Source organism: Crocodylus siamensis, chromosome 3 (genome assembly GCF_052110815.1).
Source record: "Crocodylus siamensis isolate JL-2025a chromosome 3, ASM5211081v1, whole genome shotgun sequence".
NCBI classification, from domain to species: Eukaryota; Metazoa; Chordata; order Crocodylia; family Crocodylidae; genus Crocodylus; species Crocodylus siamensis.
The window spans coordinates 38,894,383-38,918,090 of record NC_143397.1 but is presented as its reverse complement, the minus strand read 5'-3'; the positions used below and the strand labels follow the sequence as shown (position 1 = coordinate 38,918,090).

General features: G+C 42.0%; 1 protein-coding gene across 3 annotated transcripts in view; it reads right to left on the bottom strand.

Annotated features, from left to right (window-relative positions):
* Nucleotides 1-1,066: 1,066 nt before the first annotated feature.
* Nucleotides 1,067-23,708, bottom strand: part of ATG10 (autophagy related 10) — a 148,518-nt gene continuing 125,876 nt past the window's right edge. For 2 of the 3 annotated variants that reach the window (XM_090038195.1, XM_090038196.1), the window contains exons 6-8: nucleotides 2,967-3,064; nucleotides 2,563-2,682; nucleotides 1,067-2,171 (exon numbers count right to left, since the gene is read on the bottom strand). In XM_090038195.1, coding sequence (XP_089894321.1) covers nucleotides 2,571-2,682; nucleotides 2,967-3,064 — 210 coding nt within the window. In that variant the 3' untranslated portion in view covers nucleotides 1,067-2,171; nucleotides 2,563-2,570. The remainder of the gene's footprint in view (nucleotides 2,172-2,562; nucleotides 2,683-2,966; nucleotides 3,065-23,708) is intronic. The other variant, XM_090038197.1, reaches the window with a different exon arrangement.

The following is a 23,708-nucleotide window of genomic DNA, read 5'->3' as shown; positions in this document are numbered from 1 at the left end:
TGACTTGTTTGGTCTGCACATTTTCCTGGTAACATCTGTAATGCTACAGAAACATGTCCATAAACTAGATCCTCAAATATGCAGATGCAGGTGCATCATTCAGTGCACCTGCTCTGTGGGCATAAGGAATTCTGTTGTAATTTTTGCCTCACTTCCCAATCCTGAGGAGAGTAGGAACTAAATTCAGTAATTCTCAACCAGGTGTCACAACATCCTTTTAAGGGAGCCATGGAATGCCACTCAATAGCAGCAGCACTGTCAAGTATACAAACACCTGCATGTGATTCAAGAGATAAACCTAGAGATTTCAAATAGTAATCTGTAATCTCAAAAACACTTTGATTTGGTGTATTTTTTGAGGTATTTGCAACAAAAGAACTGCTCTTCTGTTTTTCCATTGTCAAAACCTGAGTAAAAGCTATGAGCTGGCATGTTTCAAGAGGTGCCTTAAGTCTAAAAAGGTTGAAAACCAATGAACTAATTAAACCCTTGGTATAAACACAGCGGTCAAAACCCTGCTCTAATAAACCTGGAAAAATAACCCCAAAGGCTCATTGCACTGTCTTTTATTGCCAAAGAACACTGTAATGCAAAGCTGGCTACACTGACGAGCTAGGAATCGCTAACTGATTGCTTGAGCTCCCTTTGTGCCAGTGTAGCCGCTAAAGTTCATGGAATAGGTCTGGGTGTTTGGCCCTCTGAACACAGCTTTTAAATTGTATTAGCTTACTGTCATTTGTTTCCCCTCATGTATGAAGAGAAACAACTCTTCAATATAGGAAATAGGATACAGATGTGATTATGACAAAAACAGAGATTACCAAATGTACTAAACTAGGGTGATCTGACTGCTGTCATCATAAATGAATAAAGGACATTAATATATCATACAGGGAAAAAAATATGTAAATTATTAGAAGCTGGCCAGGGACAGCAGCCAAATGCATCCCAGTGTTGTTCATTATTGATTCCAAATGGCCGGGCAAAACAATGTAACTTCCCAATTACATTTTAAGGAAGAGATCATGCCATAATTCACAAAAAAATCCAGCCAATTGAATCTTCTGAAAATACAGATTTATTTTTTAAATTTTTACATTTCCAATGCCATTCAACTTATTTTAATATTTGACCCATAGGCAGGTGTCAGTTGCACAGAGAAGATAATGTGAAATCTGTAACTGCCTTGTCTGCTCAGCAACAGTACAAAATACACATTGGACATTAGGAACAAAACATGACTGGGAAGAAATGAAAAGTGATGTTTGCACTAACATTATTTCTAGGCTGGTTTTTACTGATTGCCCCATTACATGATTCTGACTCCCTCAATACTCCCGTGCTGTCTGCAGCAGATTTGCTAGAGCATGGACTGCAGCACAGGGCTTTTGTTTGTGAACAGCTATTGCACTACTAAGAATGTTAATTTACTACAACAGTAACCTCCCTCAGGAAAGACACTTCTCTCTTCAAAGGCAATGAAGAGGCAAAAAGCCACATGTTCACAAACAATTGCATAAGGTACCCTGAACTCTAGAATTCTATATGCTTAGTCAATACAGACGATCTAGTCACCAGTCATGCTCATCCCATGAGGCAATATACACACACACAGTGTTCCCCTTCCTGTAGCGGGGTGTCTGACCATCCATGTATTTGGCATCTAAGTAGCCCTTGCTGACCCCAGGTTACACAAGAATCCTGAAATTATTTCAACACCCTCACAGTATTTGCATTTTCCTGTACATGTCTGAACTAATGTGTGTACAGATTTGTACAAATACACAATAATACTTTCTGGCTTCTTCCAACAGAATCAAACTTTACATTTCAATCTCACATCAGGAATCTTTCTTGCCCTTACCAAGCTCAGGTGAAAAAAAAGGATGGGAACATCTAAGGTAAGGAAATAAGTGATTCCTCAGGATTCCACAGCTGTCACAAGGAATGTAGCCTCTCTTGGTGGAGCTTGAATGTTGCTGTCATAATTGCAAGCAACTCTTAGATCTCCAGCTGTCATTAGGCTTGTTGCTGCCAGAGGACAGAGCCCCAAACAGCAAGTCTTTCTAAGCTGTACACACAGGCCGTGAATGATTTGTGTGACTTGTGCTGGAGCTCGGCTGTAGGCAAGGCTTTACTGCTCACCATGACTTGTGCTTCAGTTCCAGGGCCTGAAGAGGAGATGCCGAAAAAGAACATAAAATAAGAAAAAAGAGAGGACAAATTAAAAACCACTGCAGCATAAGTGCACTTAGAGCACACCATTAAACGTGTGCTGGAGGGACAAACATAAAAAGTTCGGTTATTGTATTGCTGGGTAGTGCTGAGGCAGCACACCCCATTCTCTGGGGATCTTTCCTGATGAGCAGGAAGGGCATTGGCAGAATGCCACCCAGACCTCAGCTCAGGCTTGGCATACAAAGCAAAATGGTAACACGGCAGATCCGTGTGCAAACTGTCAGAAGAAAGATCCTAAGCTTATCTAAAGGAAAGACAACAGAATGAAGATTGAAACACTAAATATCTGATTTTGCATGTAACCAAAAACATACTCTCTCTTACCTTTTGATTTAATCAACATTCGTCTCCTGCTCAGACCCTAGTTTTGCATAACTCAGGGGTAAGTTTAGACCCACAACTGGACCTACAATGCTCAGCCATGAAGAAATGTAGTTCATATACCTAACAGACAAAAAAAGCATGCATGCATTACAAGAAGTTTCCCTGAAGCTCAGATGTATGCCTGCAAGTCATCCTACACCTGTGTGCTTTCTTAACAATTAAATTACTTTTGCACTTTTTAATCTACAGCTTTTAAGTTAAAATACAAAGCTTTTTCTACATACATACAGAACAGAAGCAGACAGGTTCTCAATTGTTGGCCTGACCTTGCAACTGTACATGGTTGATTTGCTCTATATATAGTAAAGAGCTACAGACTTAAACATTTTGCTGGTGTTCCTCACCTGTTTTCTTTTTGTGAGAGAGCCAATACAGAAGCCATGAATTCATTCGTTCGACAGGGATGAAGAACAAAGAATGGCTGACCAAGTAATGGGTGCTCCTGAAAGAAGCAGGAAGTAGTTTTTTAAAACAACAGTTGTCAGAAAAAATGCAATGTAGTATTCCAAAAACAACTGGGGTCAACTCAGTGCTGGTGTAACTCCACTCACTTCTGTGTAGTTACAAAAGGAATGAATTTGACTACTTTATCATCTGTGCTAGTAATTAACTCACATTTAAACAATCAATTATTGCACATGGAGTTTCTTATTCTGAAAGAGAAATAAGTATATTAACTAGGCTATCCTATTGTTTTAATTATGATGTGAAGGCTTTTACTTTAACAGCAGCAGAGGGAGTTGCCAGCTGAAAACAAGTAGGCACAGTTGCCCTGTAATGTTTTTTTGGTGCAATGTAATGCATGAACCAAGGAGCTTCCACTGAGAAGCTCCTTAATAACCTCTGTCCCTGTTCTTTGGGGCTCAACAAGAAAAAGCTGGGAAGCAAAGGCAGCTTTAGCTGGTGCCATCTTAGAAGCCTGAGTTCTGCTTCAGCTTCCTCTAGCTCAGGGATGTCCAACCTTTTTGAATGTGGGGCCGGATCATGAACTTTTTATCACCAGTGGGCCAGCGAGCTATATTCATATTTTATCACTCCACGGGCCATATGTTGGACAAGCCTGAAATAAGGCAAAGCTGGCATAAACCCCCACGTGTGCTCAGCTAGTGACAAACTGCAGCAAATTATGTCCTGGACCAGCCATCCCAACAGCTGGGGCCCCCCTTCTGCCTACTACGACCACCATTTGAAGGCAACCCCAGAGGATATTTGACAGCTGAGTTAAAATATGTGGCCAAACCGATGTAGCCAGTGCTCTCAAGCAGGCCAAGGGGCCGCCTATGCCACTGCTTCCCCAGGCCTTGCCGACACCAGGAACGCCACCCAGCCAATGCCTGAGACTGGGGATGGCGACACTGCGGGAGCGAAGCCAGTTCCCAGCCTGGCAGAGTCTCAGGCCTGGTCTGCCCAGGGTGGCTCCTGGCAGGGGAAGGCCTCAGGGGAACACGGGTCACTCTGCTCCTCTGCACTTCCCTGTGGTGAAAGCAAACAACCCCTGGGAGGGTGCAGGCAGCCACTGTGGCAGGAGAGCAGTGCCCAGCCCGGCCACAGGGAACGACAATCTCCACTCCCCCACCCAGGCCACCCCCAAGCAGCGCAGCCCACGAGCCGGCACTGCCCAAGGGAGGCCGGAGCAAGGCAGCCGCTGCACCGCAGCCCCTCGCCCGCCCACCTGCACAGCCCCACTTATCGTGGTGCCCGACCACCTGCGCATGCAGCCCCGGTGGCCTCAGTGCTGTAAGCCTGGAGTGTGGGACCTGACAGACACCGGCTCCCACCGCCTTGTCCCGCAGAGGTCATGCCAGGACCCTGCCTGCCGAGGCCCCCCCTGGGCTGCCCTGCCAACTACCTGCTCCAGGCGCCATGCCCCATTCCTGCCCCACCCCATGGCTGCCGAACCTGGCAGTTAAGAAAATGCAGAGGGTTGAAGGTTTCCACAAAGAGCATGGCTTAAATAACATCACCCCAACAAACAAAAACTACCTTCAGTGACAAATAAGATTGCAGATGGACACACTTCATACCCAAGGCATTAAAAACAGGGGAGTATAGTGAAGGAAAAAACTGGTACATTCCCTTCCACCTTTATATCGCCAAGAACACTGCTAAAGACACAGTACAATACTTCATAAATTTTCCACTTTCATGCCCAGATATTCAAAAGCAATACATGTCCCAACTTAATTAGGCTGCACTTCGATGCAAAGCCTTAACAATGATCTCATGCATTCTCATATCAATTATGCCCAAAGATCAGCACAGTGGACTAGTACATGTTTTGCACATTTGAGAAGCTTGCTCAGGTCACTGTTAAGTACTGCTGTATCAGAATAAACAGACCTCACTTCATTTCCATGCTCTGCAAGAAGTATAATTCTTTAATATGGCACAATAAAGAACAGTTGGAGAATGAAACTAGTAAAATAAAATATCAGTACACTTCATGCTTTCCAAAAAATCTACATTTAGTTTTAGACAACGTGTAGTAAAATGCTCAGCTAAGGCACATGCAAGACGAGTCAGGAGGATGAGGAAGCAGGGATGTGTGCCTGCATATAAAGGCAGCATACATTCTCCCAGTCCTGGTTCTGTTTTGTGTGGGATCAATCCACCCCGTTGCATGAGTTTACTAATAGTCCTAGTAGACTGAAATTGCACCTGAGGATTTAACAGAGACATCCTGGCCTCAGGCTTTCTCCCTGGAAATGCTTCCCATGCATTTCTAGGAAGCAACACTCAGAAGCCAAAAGCTGCTCGCTGACTGTATGCCGTCTTAGATGCAATGTACCTGGGCCAGATTCCGGAAGTCCTGTGGCTGTATTTTATTGAAAGATCTGGCTGTTTGCCTACACTCACTAGAAAATGCCCGTAACTCAGTCTTTGACATGTAATAAAAACTCATGCATCCCCAGCATAAAAAAGGGCAAAATTGTAGCCCTATTTTTTCATTGCCTTCACTGAGAGCAGGATTGGGCCTACTGCTTTTAAAATGCTAGAATAATATTTGAGGTCTCTCAGAGATGCAGGACACTTTGTTCTGGTGCTAAAAATGTATGGGTGAGGCTAGCCAGCATTGTTGTTAACATCACACTTAGAAGCTTAAAACCATCAAAATATTTCAGACTCCTTTGTTTTACATTTCCAGTGCAAACTGTTAATTCATGCAAGAATGCTACCATCTGCTGTCCACAAGAGTGAACTGATGCCACTCTACAGTGAGCAAAAAAAGCACCTGAATTACAGTAAATATCTCTTCCAGTCAGCTACTAATCTAAATGAATCCTACATTTCTAAATATTTCTAGAAAAGTGAGATTTCAGGGCAATGGTAAACAAAGAAAAATAACTAGGTTCAGTTAACTAGTAATTAAAAAAAGTACAGTAAACAAGTAATTAGCACCAGCAGCCTTAAAAGGTGGTGAACGAACAGTATAAAGAAATAACACATTTGTTCCCAATATTAACAATGATGCATCCTTTTTTATTCTTTTTGCTCAACACATTGAACACAAAAGCAATTGCACAAGCTGGATATTCATACAGATTTACTCCTCAGTATTTTGTGGTTCAATATTTGACCTGGTCCTTGAAGCCTGAGATGGACAAAACAAATTTCTGCCTGACACAGGAATTCAAAGTCAAGCTTTTTTTGGTAACAGCTTATTAACTCACTAGTCTACATCTCGCCCGTCTAGCGACTCCTTTTGTTGCAACTTTCTTCAAAGAAAAACTGACCAAGAGAAGGGTGAATCCAGCCCACCACTACTCAGGCAGCATTTCTACCAGGGTAGTAACCTTGGTCCCTCTATCTTTCACATCAGACTGTTTGTTGCTCTTAGGTGTGTGATAAATGTGAAGCCAGTCTCTTCTACCTGTGCAATGGTGTAGAAGAGAGGTGTTGCTCAACCCTCATCCTAGTGTGTGGGCTGGATCCAATCCACAGAGCCATGTCATCTGGCCTGCAGGGCTCTCCAAGGGTTTGGAAATTTGGCAGCAAGGAAGCAGTGGCAGCATTAATTGCCTCTCCTGCTGCCACATTTCTGAACCTGTGGGCAGCCCTGATAACATGGGTCTGTGTGCCAGACAGCACCAGCACATGGCTGGATCCAGACATGTGGAGTAAGGCCAGCATGCTGGATCACACCCAAGTACTGACCCCAAGTGCTGAACCCACGTAGGATCCTACCTGCTTCACATGTCACTCATGTGAAACCAGAAGGTTGGGAGCCACTGGTGTAGAAGCAGTTTTTCTTTCTCCTGATCTACCTGGGGTTTAAGGGGAGGTTAATGTAGCCTTAGCTACTTACTCAATCCCTCCTCCTCTCATTCCAGTGTTCTCTTTTTTAATAGCTCCACAGCCTGTCTTTGCCGCTTTCTGAGGCAGAGGCAGCACCATGAACACATGCTTGTTTGAAAACTTCAGCGCACCTCAAAAATTCTGAATGGTAAAAATGAGACTAGAAGAAATTTATTTCATGCTGCTGTTGCTTTGCAAAGCTGTGAGTAGGGCAGGTGCACTACAGCTGCCTGTCTACACATGCACAACAACAGTGTTCACATTTCGAAGCTTGTCTTCACAAGCTAGTAAGTTTGAATTATTTGTTCAGCTCTAATGCAGGAAACTGGTGTTCATTACTGCTGCTGACTTCAAAGAGATCCTCTACAAACAAGAGCGGCTGAGGATCATGTCAAGCAAAGAGTTTTGTCTAACGAGGAAAATTTAAATATATTTGCTCATGTGCATGTTTGCACCTACCTCTAAGTAACAGGCAATCTACTGTTCTGTAACTCAGAATTTTTCAAAGCTGAAAAATCAGGGATATATATACACCATAAAGTGGGAACTGTATATCTTGTGGGAAAGCCAAAGGCAAAGAAAAGCAGAAGAGATGGTTAGCCAAAGTATGTCAAGGAACAGAAGGTACTGATGGGTCAGTAAGGGAGAGAAGTCAAAGTGCCATATTGAAGCTAGAAGCCTGGTCAAAGCCTGAATTCTAAGTTATATCGATAGTCGCATCCCCACTCATGCATTAGCCAGCCATTATCATGCTGAGTGAAAATTCAAGGTTAAATCACTGAAGCTGCAGCTTTGAGACGGAAGTAGTGGACAGTTGCCAGTAAAAATCTAAGAGTTATCAAGCTAGTAGCTTAGGAATTGATAATGGAATATAGAGCCCTTTATTGCCAGGTCAATTCAAACCTGGCCCAGGTTAGTAGTAGCTGAAAGCCGTAATTATACAATAGCTTATATGAAATTGTCAGGTTTTACATAATTAAAACTGGCATTAATTAGTGCCCTTGTTAGTAGTCATAGCAGAGAAGCCAAGAACTGAATCAGCCACAGAGAATGAATTAACCCCGGGCCCCTTGAGGTGGTCTCTTTAGGTCAGCACTGAAGCATGTTGGCATAGGAAACCTGCCTACTGCTGCCCATTCTGTGGATTAAGGGGAGGGGGATTTCAGTCTCTGATACAATGTATCCAAAATCCTTCCTGAGCTTTACAAGAAGTATATTTGGTAAGAGTATGGAAGCCTGTATTGCATGCACTTCATATACATCTATATTACAGCTATAATGCAGCCATGTAATGGAATGGTGATATACCATGTGGCATGAAACCGATCCTAAGCTATGTCTCATGGCAGCAATCCTGTACTTTAGCTAGTCAGATCTGTTTGTCAGCCACATGAAAAACCTAAGTCATTCTGCAATTTCGAGAAAAAACCCAATTTAAAATAATAAAAATCTACTTATTTTTAGCCAGAGATTAATCTTTTTTGCAATGTAATTCTCATGTTGTAATAAATTTTCAGAGTAATGTGCAGGAGTTACAAGTTGATTACCACAATTACTAGCTGAAGTTGTACAGAAAGGAACCTTGCATTTATGGGTTGCACACAACTCTTCTGGACAGTAATGGAATGCCAGGCAGTGAGATGGTTTATCTGAAATCTACTGCATTATTTTCCTGTATGTAATCCTATACAGACTCATAATACAATCTGTTTAGTGCTATAAGCTGGGCTTCATCATATAATATCTTGAAGAGTCTTGACCAACTTTTACAGGAAATGTAATTTTCACAAGCAATAGCAGCTCCTATGAATTTTCAAACTCAAACTGTTGCTTAATTTATCTTCTGTGGCAAGACCTCTCTATTAGGTGATGTAAAGAAAGATTTTAAAGCATGTGCTACACCAACTTATGGAGATATTACCTCAACTTCTAGCATGGAACAACACATAGAAGGCTGACAGGCAAAAGATGTAGACAGAGAGTGGTTTTGTTTGATAGTATAAAACTGAATGCAACATTTTATTTATGGCAAAATGAAGTGGAAAACACCAGGTACATGAGGGGTTGAAAAACCACAAAATTAGAGAACCATCTTTTTTCTTCTGTCTGTGCAACAGTGGTATTCAGTGAAGGGTGGCCAGCACAAGGTTTTAGGGCTTGATCCACCATCCTTTATCTAACTGGCATCATTGTTACTTATGACCATTACAAGGTCAGAAATAGATAAATATAAAAAACCACAACTTTGCTCTTTTTCTGTTTTCTGTAGTGTAACAGTCTACAGTATCATGAAATGCTAGAGATGGATCTCAATACTGGAAAAGGGTGTCTTGGCATTTCCAAAGTACAACTTTAATTAAACACCAAAAATTCATCAGGTTGGGTTCTATCACTTTTATCTGGCAGCACATATTGAGATGCAGCCTAAAATAATATAGGAAATATTATCCATGTCAAATTTAAATTAAAAATCAACATCATTTTAGGTAATGGGTAATTAAGCGTAGATAGTTGGTAACGTGTCTTGCTCCTGTCTTCCCCAGCCAGCAGATATTTTGTTTTTGGTATGTCTCCTATAACAGCACTATTTATTTTCTCTGTCATAACTGGAGCTCCTCCATTAGTAATGGCTTCTATTTTCTCCAGTGCTACATTAAACTGCCTTAGAGCATTCATCATAGCATTTATGGCTTCTCCATTTATATGATAGTGCAAGGGATTCGTGTCCCAAACTGCCTCTGCTCTCATCCAGTTTGCACGATGTTGCTTTGATAAAAATCATTCATGGAGGGATGTCAAAATTTTCATCAAGGACACCAGTATTCAATGCTGCGGCAGGCACGACATGTGCCTGAACATATTTTCAATTTTAATCATTCCTCTTCAATTCTTATTAAATTAGGATACATGCCTTCCTCAGTTCATCATCTCTAAACCATTATGATTTTATTATGCCATTGGTTTTAAACAACACTTACCTGATGAAATCTATGCCCATTTTTTGTATAACCCCTTCACCTGAAGCTTATCCTAAACACAAATATTTTGTGTTACCAAATTCACTGTCAACATCATCTTTTTTTGTTTCTTCATTTTATTTTTATATTTTAATATTAGTCTGTGTAATGAGCCAATCTCTAGTGTAGGTTAAATTTATCAGTAACTATATTAACAAGCAAAGGCTTTATTCCTACTGTGAAAACAGAACATTTTCCATTTAAAAAATCATTTAAAGAGGATATTTATTCTTGTATTATTTTTACAGTCCAGATCCAAGATACTGTTTAATTAGGGTGAACTTGAAGCCAATGGGGTCTGCTTGTATGCTTAAATGTAGACTTGTGCTTAAGTGCTGTTCTGGGCAGGACCTAAAAGAGAAGTGACTTTTTCTTTTAATGAAATTGCAGGGAAGCATCAAACATTAAAATACAGCATGAAGCACCAAAGGCAAATCAGCATACACATGTATTTACTATAACCAGTTCCACTGCTTGAGGAGGCAATAGGACTGCAGCAACAGTTGCATGAAGAAAACATGTTCCAAAGTCAAAATCACTCTCTGCACTTCTACTACAGAAAATATTTCCCCAATAATGGAATTACTACAACAGAAACTTCATTACTGTGGAATCACTGTGTTGCAGAAACAGCATTTTTATAAAATTGCAATTACAGAAGGACTTCTGTCATCCTGATAGAAGTTATAGATCACAGTAATAAAGCTATTATAATACTAATTGTATTATATTCTTTTGTTGTACTGATGGAGGTTGCAACACTTCTATTAAATCAGCAATTTTATAAAAATAATGTTTTAGTAATATGACTGGTATTGGCCAGACAGGGATAATAATAAAGTGCTTGAAGAAGGGAGGAACTGGTGTTGGAAGAAGTTTGCTTGCCACTGTGGCTATATATGCCAAGAAAGCTTCCAAAAAAACTTACTGAACATAAAATACTACAACTGCGGGATACAGATCCAAATTGCCCCATTCTTTACTTATAAAAGAAGTGCAAACATCTTTGTGATATAACTGAACAATGGTCTCTGAAACTTAGTGTTCAAAAGCCACAGCAGGAGTCTTACCACTCATGTTCTCTGAAGATCGACCAACAGCATAGTAGGGTTACATATACTTGTCTGTAACAAATGCTATGGAATGACTAGTGAAGCACAACTGCTGCAGTCTTCATTGTCTGCATCCTCATCCTCTTACATACTCAGAAACTAGGAGAACTTTGGAAGATGAAAAATCATATCACAAGGAAAGAAAATTACAGTGAAGGAGCAAACGTCCCATTTCTGAATTCCTTTGTAAGGGAGTAGAAGGCACCACAAAAAGTTTGGTTTAAAGGCAGGTCCTATTCTGAAGAGAAACTGTGTTACAGTGGCCTCTTCTTAATCGATTTGTTTCCTAAATATGCTCAGTCATATCATCTCACTTTAGTGACATGCAAGTTTTTACTAATATTTCTAGTACTACTAACTCTTATCAGCCAACCCAGGCAAAACAAAGTAAGATAGTATTCCCTCTTCGTCCATCAATTAGATCAAATCCATTAGAATTTTAAGTGGAAGTTCAGTTGCAGAAGCAATTCATTAAGCCTCTACAATTCCACCAAAAACTGGTTACCTTGGTGTAACCAAAGACAGCATTGAAGCCAATGATACTGTACAACACAAGTGTAACAGAATCAAAGCCATCAAAAAAGTTAGAATCCAGCTACATCAAACCATGAAATCTCCATCCACAAGCTATGAAGGCAGTTCTCATATAACACACAGTGGGCACGTCTACATGAGATGTTTACTGCACAGTTGACTAACTGGCCATGCAATAAACATCTTGGTGACTACACATACACCCCTATTAGGCTGCAGTAAATTAATTTACTCTGCAGCAGTGCATGTGTAGATGCTGACAGGGCTGGCTTGGGCATGAGGGTGCTTCAGTGCAGAGGCTGCCTGTTGGCTAGCCCCACACTGAAGCACCTTGTGCCCCAGCCAGCCCCTCCACAGCACACTGAGCCAGTGGGGGAGCAGCCCTGGGCTAGCAGGCGGATACCTAGGACTGCTCCGCCCCAGCTCAACATGCTGCACATGAATAAACTATGGAGCTTATTGCTCCGGAGTTAATTGCTCCTGGGCGCATGTTCAAATGGTGCACCCGAGAGCAATAAACTGTGGAGCACTAAACTCCACAGCTTATTTATGCTCTGACTTGCAAGACACGTCCAGTTTGACCTACAATGTCAAAGACTAAGCATGATGGCCAGCAGTAAAATTGTTCCTATTAAAAGCCATGGATGACACATCTAAAAGACACTGATCTAAGAAGCTACCCCATCTTTTGATCATATTGAAAGACCCTATCACCTCAGCTGAAATAAAAAAAGCACAGATACTCCCCAAGCAGCTTGTCCTGGGGAGACAACTAGTAAACTGGACTTACCTGCAGAATCCGAGGAGGAACACGCGACGCCGCCGAGAGGACCGGCGCGGCGCGTCAGCCGCTTGTTTATACAGGTGCGTCCAGCCAGTGACGTCAGGGAAGGACGCCAGCTGGGGAAGTTAAAAGCAGCAGCTGCGGCCGCAGAAGGGGCAGATAGCCCCAGGACAGAGCAATTAACAGCTCCGCTGGCAAGAGGGGCGGAGAGCCCCAGGGAGGGGCAGCTACCAGCTCCACCACGGAGAAAAGCAGTGGCATCGGCCGACAGCAGGGCTCCGAAGGAGCAGAGGCAGACAGCGTGGCTGGAGGCTGCTCCTGACAGAAGAGGAGCAGGAAGCACAGCCACGGAGGGCCCAATGGGATACGAACCTGAAGACAGTGTGACCCACAGGTGGAGTGCTGGGGTGGCGGTGCAGAGACTGCCACACAAAGGGAGAGAAGACCCGGGAGAGCCCTGAGAGGGTGTAGCCGGGGCAGGGATCGCCGCCGAGCCACCGTGCCAGGAATCTGTAGGGGCACTAGGGAGATTAGAGGCCAGGGACTGCCCAGGAGGACCGGGGAGGTCCAGATAGGATCCTCAGCCTTTAGAGGGGCTGAAGAGCTGGTCTTTAAGTTTGTTTATGGTTTTGTTTTCCAGATGGCGGATACCTTAGCTGGGATAGCTGAGGGGCATCTTCATAGAAATAGGGTTGAGGCTGCTTTAGATGAGTCCAAACCTGTGCTGCAACCTCGTACAGGGTCAAACAGGGAGAAGGAAAGAGGGAATGTGGGTCAAGCTGGTCGGCAAACACCCCGACAGGGACGGGCCAAGTAGAGAGGGAATATCACCCCACCGCTGAGAAATTGGACCCACAGAAGAAGAATGCACTAGAGGTGGTGTGAGACCGGGGTGCAGGGGTGGCAGAGCCCCGGGATGTGACCGCCATGGAGTATACAACGAACCGACCTTGACACTGAAGAACATCAAGTCATGGCAGGCGAGAACAAGATCGGGGACTTGGGCGAAAGACAGCTGCTTCGATACCGAAGCAGTCCCAAGAGGATAGTGACATCTACCTGCAGGACTAGAACTACCCGAGAAAGGGGAATCACAACCCGGGGGTCACACAGTTATTTCTGCAATAGGGAAAGTGAGAAGATAGAAGGTAATGTCACAAGGTCTTCTGTGCAACTTGCTATTATGCAGATCTAATTTACCTCTGCAGTACCTGTATACTACAGCAACATGCAATATAGCAAACTTAAATAGTTTTGAGAGATACAAGGAGGTATGGACACAGAGACCTTAATGGATATGTAGGGTCAAGACCTGTTTTACATTTCCTCCAAAAGACAGTCTGTATCATGCTAGAACATTTATAAAATTCCTTGGGCCATAACTATCTTTTTATGTATGTACAAAGGCACAGTATCTAACACTATGTCTTGATCCCCAGTTGTGCCCTCTATTTGTTACTGAAATACAACAAATGCTGCTACAACATTAATTAATAGGAATAAACAATACTTACAGACCTGGCATCTCCCTTTTGTGTAGCATATTGATTTTACTCTGGATTTTCTACCCAAAAAACTGCACCAGAGCAAAATTGCTAACTTTAAAATCCAGTAAACTCACAGCAATAGATGGTGCCACTTCAAAATTATGTTTACAAAACTAAATTATTTATTGTATTATAGACATGAAACACTTCTCTGAAGTTGTAGCTTGTTTGTAGAAGTTTTTAAAATAATGGTTTATAGTGGGAAATGGCAGGCTCATAATTATATTGTTACAATTGGCATCTCAGTCATTCTTTGAAGTAAATAAACAGATGACTCATTTTTCCATGCTTGCCAAAATAAAATTAATTTAGTTGTCAACATTTTAGTAATCCTGCATGTAGTCTTAATTAATTACTATTTAAAATCTGTTCCATAGTTGAAAAAAATCATCTAGAGTGCAAAACTGGAAGATTCAATGAGCTGTGGAAGTTTGGAAGAGATAGGATTTGAACCAGATTTACTACTCTGATTAGGAGTTAAGGGCACTGGCTTTAGAATTTCTCCTGTCAGGATCTTAAAATTTTTCCAAAAAGGTTAATTTTATAATCCTGGAAAAACTTGAAGTTGTGTAAAACTAATGTTGAACAAAGCAATCGTGAAAAATTGATATAGAGTTCACAAGATTTCTGTACTGGAATTGTTATAACCAGCAAAAGCAGATAACATGTATTCCTATCCAACTCTTGCAGCATCTTAAGAAGGAAACAAAACCATTTGACATGCCAGAGTAAGACAGAACTAATGCCTGTCATGATCCAGTAAATAAAAGGTGAATTAAAATAAAATCTTTTTTGCAATAATCAGTTAATTTACCTTTTCAAATACAAACAGCTCTTGAAGTATCAACAGATATGTGACTGAAACTTTTTTTTTGGCATTTAAGCCAAAAAGCAACTTTACCCATATCTTCTCTATCTATATACCAATATTTGACTGGCTTTGACCATTAATGGGCTGTACTGCCTTTCTTCTTCTCTAACTTCATGTATTGGCCACTTCTAGAAAAACCACTTGCTGTAGCATTGATCTAATGTGTTATGGTATTTCCTATGTTCCTACACAGGAAAACATCATTGTTGGTATTATTCCTGGTAGCTCTCTTTATACGATCAAAACAAGAAGTAATGCTCTCCAAAGCCTTTTACTGGACATTTCTAAAATTAAGTAAAATAGGTAAGTGTAATGGAGCACAAGGTGTGCTCTGTTACTTACAAGGGTGTGGGCAGCGGCAAGCAGATGGTTTCAATACTCTGCAGCTGGTTGCAATACCCAATTAGGCACCAGTGCCTGACTGGGAACAGGGCCAGCTGTTCCTTATAAGAGCAAGGCCCTGAACAGCAAAGCCAGCAGTCTGCTGCTGGTGACCGTGAGAATACCACCCAGCTGGAGTTGCTGTTTGTGACAGGAGGTAAGGGTAGGAGCTAAGGGGATGGCTGGAGGCTCCTGGTCTTGGGGCATGACCTAAAACTACACCCTGCTGGGGCTGGATGGTGTGGTGGGACTGCCAGTGACAGGGCAGTCTCTAGGAAATGCCACACCTGGGACCGTTCCAGTGAATGGTGAGAATGGGGTGCCAGAAAGCCTCAGCCCCTGTTGCCTTGTGGGTGACCCTGTGGAGGGGAAAGGCTAGGGGAGCATACCCAAAAGAACAAAGCAAGGGCCCAGACTCACTGTGAGTTCTGAGGCAGGGTCCTGGCTAGGTAAGGGGCCAGAGATGGTGCCCAGACTCACGGTGAGATCTGAGGCTGCACTAAGGAAGCTGGGAGTGAGGCTCCAGGCGGGCGGGGCCCTGAGCCTTCAGGGAGCTATGAGTGAAGCTCCTGGAGCAAGGGGATAAGGGATTGTGAGCCCAATATAGGCCAGGGGATAAGTCTCAATGTAGGGAAGTGAAATAGAGCTTGGAGCCCAAAGGTGTTAGAGGCTTGGAGCCCAACGATGTTAGGGGTCTGGAGCAGAATTGAGATGGGGTTTGGACCCCTGAATGGGTTGGGGCTGGGAACCCTGAGTGATGAACACCAGAAGGAAAGCCCAGTGTGAAGGTACTGGGACTATGAGCTGCAATGGGAAGCGAGTCCCATGTGAGACTTTGGAGCTCAGGTCCCAGTGTGGGACACTGGAAGAGCATGGATGCCATCTGTGAGGAATAGGACATGGTACAGGGGTGATCAGAGCTGCGTACATCAGCCCTTGGCATTGGGGCAAGTAAATGGGCAGCCTCTCGCCTTGCTAAGATCTATCAATCATTATCATCAAGCTGTGGCAGGAAAGGAAAGCAGGTGGTTTGCCCAGAGACAAGTGGGTGGGCCTATGTTTAAACCAGCCCTGGACACACACTTGTTACAGTAAGTTATAGAAACATTCAAATACAAATCCATCAGTTGGAAGGACTTTGGTCCATCAGTTTAAATCTTTTTTTCTGAAGAGAAAATCACTAATAGGGGACAATTCTTTTGAGAACTAATACAGAAAATGTCCTAACCTATAAACCTCTGTGGAAAGATAGCTACAATGATACTTCAATAGACAGAAACTGGAATACAACTGCAATATATTAGAATGCAGACAACAATACACTTTCTATAAACTCGGCTTTCTCAGTTTTGCAACTCCTTATTTGAAGTAAAAGAAAGAAATGTCTTTTTTACATTTATGATAAAATGAGAATTGAAATGTATTAACACTGCTAAGCCATACATACAGAGCTGTAGCAGTGCAGCTCCCTGCTCAGGCATATAAATGGTGCCTGGGTTAGTGCCAGCTCCTGCTGTGCTGACTGTAGTGGCACAAGCAACCACCGTGGCAGTAATGGATGCTTTTGCACCCTCTTCCTCACAAAGGCAGAGGACAGTTCTGCTGCCCTGGTCAACCCCCTCAGTTATACTACTGTTAGATATTTGTGTGTGTGCTTTATAACTCTTCAGGTCAAGTATGCTCTGTCAAGCTCTTAGTGTGCAGAGGATCGAGAATTTCCATGCTTTAGGTTTTTAATGTTTTCAATGCCTCTCTGAGGTTGCCACCCACCAGTTGAGAATGCAGATCTACATGTATCCTCACTTATTTCAAATTGTGTTATCAAATTCTTTCAAGTATTTTTAGGAAAATATACAGTGAAGATGTTACTAAGTTTCATGCATATCCTGAACTGAAGCTCCCATAGGTCTGTCTGGGCAATGGACTTGGCAGCACAAGCTGTCTGCAACATGAACTCTGCTTGAAGAAGAAAAGGAGATCAGTAAAGACAACCACTTTATTACCCCAAAAGTAAGCAGAACCATCTCCAGGAAGGAATATATTGGATTAGAACCCCTCCTAGAAAACTTCTGCTTGTCTAGTTTCTTTGAAGTCCTAACCATGGAGCAAATGCTATCCCTAGATAAGCTTTCTCCATGGATGAAAAGATGAGAAAACACTCCTTGCAGATATCTTTAGAACAAACTTCTATTTAACCAGAAGAACTACCTGTAGATACAGTGCTTCTAGATCCTTTGAATACTTCCTGTTCCAGACACTCTTGTGAGTATGCATGAAAATTTTATGTAAGAAAGTAAGGTCTGTGATCTGAGGAGCTTTGTTAGGAGAAATCTTAAGTTTTATCTAGGGATTCAAAAGCAATTTTCCCATACTAGAAGAAAGGAATCAATAGAGCCAATATAATTAGGTTGTAACTCATTCAGTTAATTATATATTTGTGTGCAAAGCTCTATTAAAACTCCATCATAGAGTACTGATCAAGTCAAATAACAATCTAGTTATGACTTGTACCTGCATTCTGAATATGTGCCAAACTCAACAAACTCCCACACTCTCCTTGTCCTGGTGGGTAGGAAATATCTTGATCAAGTGTATGTTTATTATATTGCTGAATATTTGTACATTATTTCAGTGAATGGGAGCCTGATCCTGCTTCTACTGAAGTCAATGGCACTGTGCCCATCAACTTCCTTGTAAGGAAGATCCATGCCCATAAATTATCATTATCAGTTGGGGAAAAAGGCATTATTGAACTGAAGTGTAGTAAAACATCTTGTATTAGACATTATTTTAAAAATTAAAAATACTTACTAGGTTTAATGATTTTATAAACTGATTATATGGAGTAGAGAAAACCATTTAAGATCAATGTCACAGAAAATTTTAGCCTGAACTAAATATTAATCTGAGCTGCCCCTTTTTGAGCTCTGTTCTCTGTAATGACTTGCCATTCTCTGTTGGTAAGACTGATGCATCCCTTCTCTCAGTAAGTGGCTCTTCCAGTAATTTACCAAAAATATTATTAGGGGACTTATACCAACTGTTAAGATATGATTCAAAGTAATTTAAAAGGCGATTTTTAGCAACCTTCTGTTAAGATATACTGTACATAGTCTCCCACACTTAGCAAAATCCCACAATATGGCAAGAAAGATTTGTATGTCTAAGAATAGCTACCTATACACATTTTTCAAGATGACTGAGCCATAACGATTTAAATCTTCCCTACCACAGTTTCAGCAAGATGTGCCTCTACAACATTACATCAGTGTGTTCTGTTCAAAAAGAGTTTAAAATCTTTTCTTTTTTAAAAAAATCATACCATTAACATCCCTGACATTTTAGAAATAACGTTTATTGATTTTTGTGTTAACACTGTTATAAATTAAGTGATGTAATGGACAGAATTACTGTAGCACTATAAAGAACATGTCTTTCAGATTCTTAACTACATATTGAAAAAGAGCACACTCTGGTTTAGTGTAAAAATAGCCCAGTTCTGTGCTGTTATTTAAGAAACAGGCTTGCATAATTGTTACTTCTGTAACAGAGTGGGCATACCACAGGAATATTACCACAGTCACCTACCAAATGACTGCCCTCAGCCCTGGGCACAAATACAACCCATCTGAAGTGACTGTGTAGAAAAATCAAAATACTACTTGAGTTTCCTAATGTTATTTCAAATGAATTGTTACAGCCTCCAAAGGTGTCAAATAAGATCAGAATTTGGTATTGCACCAACAATACAAGTGCAGTTGCCAAAGTAGGAACATTGCCAGCATATCAGGGAAAAGTGGCTATTCCCCTCTATTCAACACTGGTGAGGCCAAATCTGGAGTACTGCGTAAAGTTTCACTACAGAAAGGATGTGGAGAAACTAGAGAGTCTAGCAGAGGGCAACAAAAGTGACTAAGGGGCTGGGGCACATGACTTACGAGGAGAGGCTGAGGGAACTGGCCTTACTTAGTTCAGAGAACAAAAGACAGGGGGGGATTTAATCACAGCCTTCAACTATCTGAACGGTGGTTCCAAAGAGTATGAAGCTAAACTGTCCTCAGTGGTGGCAAATGACAGAACAAGGAGCAATGGTCTCAAGTTGCAGCAAGGGAAGTTCAGGTTAGATATTAGGAAGAACTTTTTCACCAGGAGGGTAGTAAAGCAGTGAAACGGATTACCCAGAGAGGTTGTGAAATCTCCATTCTTGGAGGTTTTTAAGACCTGACTAGATAAAGCTTTGGCTGGGATGATATAGGTAGGCATGGCCCTGCTCTGAGCAGGGGGTTGGACTAGACTATCTCCTGAGGTCCCTTCCAACCCTAGTTTTCTATGATTCTATTCAAACAAAGAATCAAGTTCCTGCTCAGAAAGCATCTATTCAAAAGAAAACCAGATGAGCGTGGCCATTTGTTTCTCCAGGGACAAGTAGCAGCAGTACACCTTGTGCTACTGTTACTTGTCCCTGGGGAATGCCCATGCCATGCACACTGGCAGCAGGTTACCCCAGGTGGAGTAGGGGAGGCTGGGGCTAGCAACTGTGCTGGCCCCAGCAGCCTTACCTGGGGTTCTGGGAGCCTTGGGGAGCTGAAGCTGCAGCGCTCCAGTTTTGGGCTGCGTACGTTGCTGCCACATGCACTGCCCCATTTTTATTTGCCATAGGTTCTTTTTTTTTTTTTTTTACCCCAGGATCTCCTGGGGTCAAGCCCTGCCCCCCACCATGTGTAGTGTGTGACACCGCAGACTGTTCTGTGGCGCCACATATTGCATGTCCGCACTTGTCTGAACACAGCCCTTTTGTCTTCTACTGCTCAGTTGGGCAAAATAAATTCACAGGAAAATGGTTAGTGGGAGCTGAATCAGATCAACACTGAGCACTCTGAAAATCCCACCCTCTACTTCCATCTAAAATAATTTATTCTTTTTCCCAATCCTATATTTACTTTTACATTTTTAAAGCACTACTTTGATTAAATAAAATCAATTATCAATAAAATATGTCAACTGATAATGCACAACAAACACATTTAAGGACTAATAAAAATCCTATAGTAGTCAATGGGTAAGCTGATACCATTCTCCTGAGAGGCAAAGCTGATTGGAATGCTCTTTTGGTTAAGTAACAGTGGCTACAACTACATATGCACTTCAACAAGCATTAGTCTATTCTAAGGCACATTAAAGCATCACTAAAAATCATGCTATTTAGTTAATGTGCATTAAGACAGGCTAATGCACATTTTCTTATGACCTCATACATGTGCTTGGGGGTGATCTAATCAAAGCAGTTCCCAGAGAGTCACTCTAACTAAAATGTTATAGTATCATGTGTATTAAGCTCCCATGCACTTAAAAATGGCCATAGGACACTTGAACTAAAGCTCATTCAACAAGCTTAAAGAGCCCCAGCGGTCATTTTTAAACCCACAGGGGCTGATACATATGACACTGCAGCAATGCTAGAGCATTCTAATCAGAACACAGAGCAAACTTAAATATTCACTAGAATTACACTAATTAAGCACTAGTATTGACGGCAATATCTTCATCTTAAGTGTGATTTGAAAGTTCAACTTTAAGGTAAGAGAGACAGTGTTCTGGAGGATCAAATTTTATACATCATATCATGGATGACAATGATGTCCCATAGTTAAGAATTTATTATAGAATTTCACAAATGGCAAAAATACACATTTTGAAGGACAGTATTTCTTAAGAGATCCCTATTCATAAGCCACACCAGTGTTGCTCAATTTTTCTGAGCTATAGGTCAGAGGAGTGTTGTGGGGTTGGTCCACAGGCTGGATCCAGTGCATTAGGTCAGACCATGGGCCCAATCCAACACAGGGTGGGCACATGGACATGATCCAGCACATGGCCTCGGCCCCATGCACTGGATTGGGCCCCAACCCCACACGCTAAATCAGGCTCACTCCCACTGCCTTAGCTCCATGCACCAAGTCAGGCTCAGTGCCTCACCCCAGCCCTGCATATGCTATACTGAGCCCACATCTCCAGCCCTGAATACCAACCCAATCTAGCACACAAGGCTAGTTATCTAGCCACAGAGCTTATAAATTTGGCAGAAGAGCAAAGGTTTCCCTTGTTTTATGCAGTACGTGCGTTCCTGGAAAATGGCGCATAACTCTAATTTGCATAAAGGGAACTCACTTTACGATGTAACAAATAGGAATATGTTCCAAGACCTCGACTGTAGTGACCCCAGGACCCATTTCTACTTGCCAACACCAAACAGTATACACAAGCACAGGGCACTATCATAATGGGGGTGGCAACTACAGAAACACACGTTGCAGACAATAAGCGAGGAGCACAGATCCACCCGGGAGACTATATTTTGGTGTATGTCACTCCCACAATGCACTGCACAAAGCAGCTGACTGCAGGCTTCCACCACACTGATTGCATAAGAGTGAATTTACCTTGCATATAATGAATTTTTGGTATAAAAAGGGTCATTGCATAACAGCAAATTTGCACATACAGAGCCCGCATAAAGCGAGGGAAACTTGTAGTGGCAGTGTTAATTGCCCTTGTTCCCCCATTACCAAATTTCTGGACCTGTGGGCCAGATGACATTGTTCTGTGGGCCACATGTGGCCCACAGGCTGGAGGCTGAACACCACTGAACTAAACTATTAGGTTTATCTTTTCTGTCATACTGTGAAGAGATGCCCACAAAAAAACAGTTTTACCAGAACAGAGGGTGGCAGAAGAATAAAAATGAATAAAGTTACAGGGCACTTTTCAGCCTTATGGATCCCAACATGATTTACAAACTTTTGGAAATGAAATTTTATGTTGGCAGAAACTCTGTGAAAAAGTAATGGAATAGTCATTATAGAGTTAAACTGATCGGACCTGCTTGAAATGCCAGCAGATACTGAAGTGTCCTAACTGTCAGAACTGTAGTAAAAACAAAGGTGCAAATTAGATTCTGGAGCATGTGGACAAGAACAAAATCAGAGCATTTGATATATACCCAAACTACTGTCTTGCTCTTTTATTCATGGCTGAGAAGAGATGCCTAAGACAAAACTGTTCTACTGAATGTTTTGATGGTAGAAATAATAGCAAAAATGTCTGTTGATCTTTTTTGAATAAAGAAGAAAAAGTATGTTTCATAGTTTCTAGGGTCAGAAGGGACCTGAGCAGATCATCTAGTCCGACCCCCTGCCATGGCAGGAAAGAATACTGGGGTCAAATGACCCCAGCAAGATGTTCATCTAACCTCCTCTTAAACACCCCCAGGGTAGGAGCCTGCACCACTTCTCTTGGAAGCTGGTTCCAGACCCTAGCCGCCCTGACTGTGAAGTAGCGCCTCCTGATATCTAACCTAAACCTACCCTCTGCCAGCTTGTGACCGTTATTCCTGGTCACTCCTGGCGGTGCTCAGGGGTACAGTGACTCCCCAATGCCTGCTGATCCCCCCCTGACCAGTTTATAACAGGCCACAAGATCCCCCCTCAGCCTTCTCTTGTGGAGGCTGAACAGGTTCAGGTCTCGTAGCCTCTCCTCATAGGGCCTGCCCTGTTGTCCCCTGATCATACGAGTGGCCCTCCTCTGGACCCTCTCCATACTGTCGACATCCCTCCTATGTGTTCTATAAGCTTTGTGATCTTTCATTGTCTCCACATTCATGAACCACTCATAAGATTTTTAAACTATTTCTGTGGGACCTTCAAATCATCAGGCTTTCCATTCCAGGTTTATAGAGTAGTTTTTCAACTGCTGAGTCTCTTGTAATAAGGTAATATGATTTCTATCCTTGGATGTTTGATTTTTTACATTCCATCATCACTAAACATTGTTTAAACCTTAGGACATCTATATTTTCCTGCTTATGACTTTGTTTTCTCTGTGGAAGGTTGGGGTTTATAAGAACATCACACTCCTAAAAGAAAAAATCCTAACTCTTCTTGATGATATACTCGCTATGGGTTGTAATCAGCTTGCTTATCCAGCCAACATTTTTACCTGTTCGTTTAAAGGTGGGAAACATCACGCACAGTGCCAGAACCACAAAGGGGTTCAGGGACCCAGATATGACTTCAGGTGGCTATGTCCAATATTTAGATCCCTTAGTCCTTCTTCAACTGTTTCCTAAGCCCTGAAGTGTACACCTTAAGCACCTATATTGACACCAGTAAATTCAGTTAGATGCCTAGATTTCTAGCACTGGGCATACACCATCTCAATGCCCATATAATAAAACTTTATTATTATATGCATATTTAAGGTACATGGAAGGGTAGACCAGCCACCTGCCAGTCCTTAACATTGTGGTAAATGAGTCATTAGACTCCAAAGTCTTCATAATTAAAGGTAAAGTTTTCAAAAGTCTGGACACTAAAGTTACATCTAAAGTTAGAATCTGAAGCTGGGAACCTCAGGTCCTTGGCACATCTAAAAATGACTTAGAAACTCTTATTCAGGTGCCTAATGTTTGGCATCCAAATTTGAAAAGTTCGGCCATAGGTCTTTAGGAGTTTCAGGTACACCAATAAGTTAATGTTTCAATAGAGC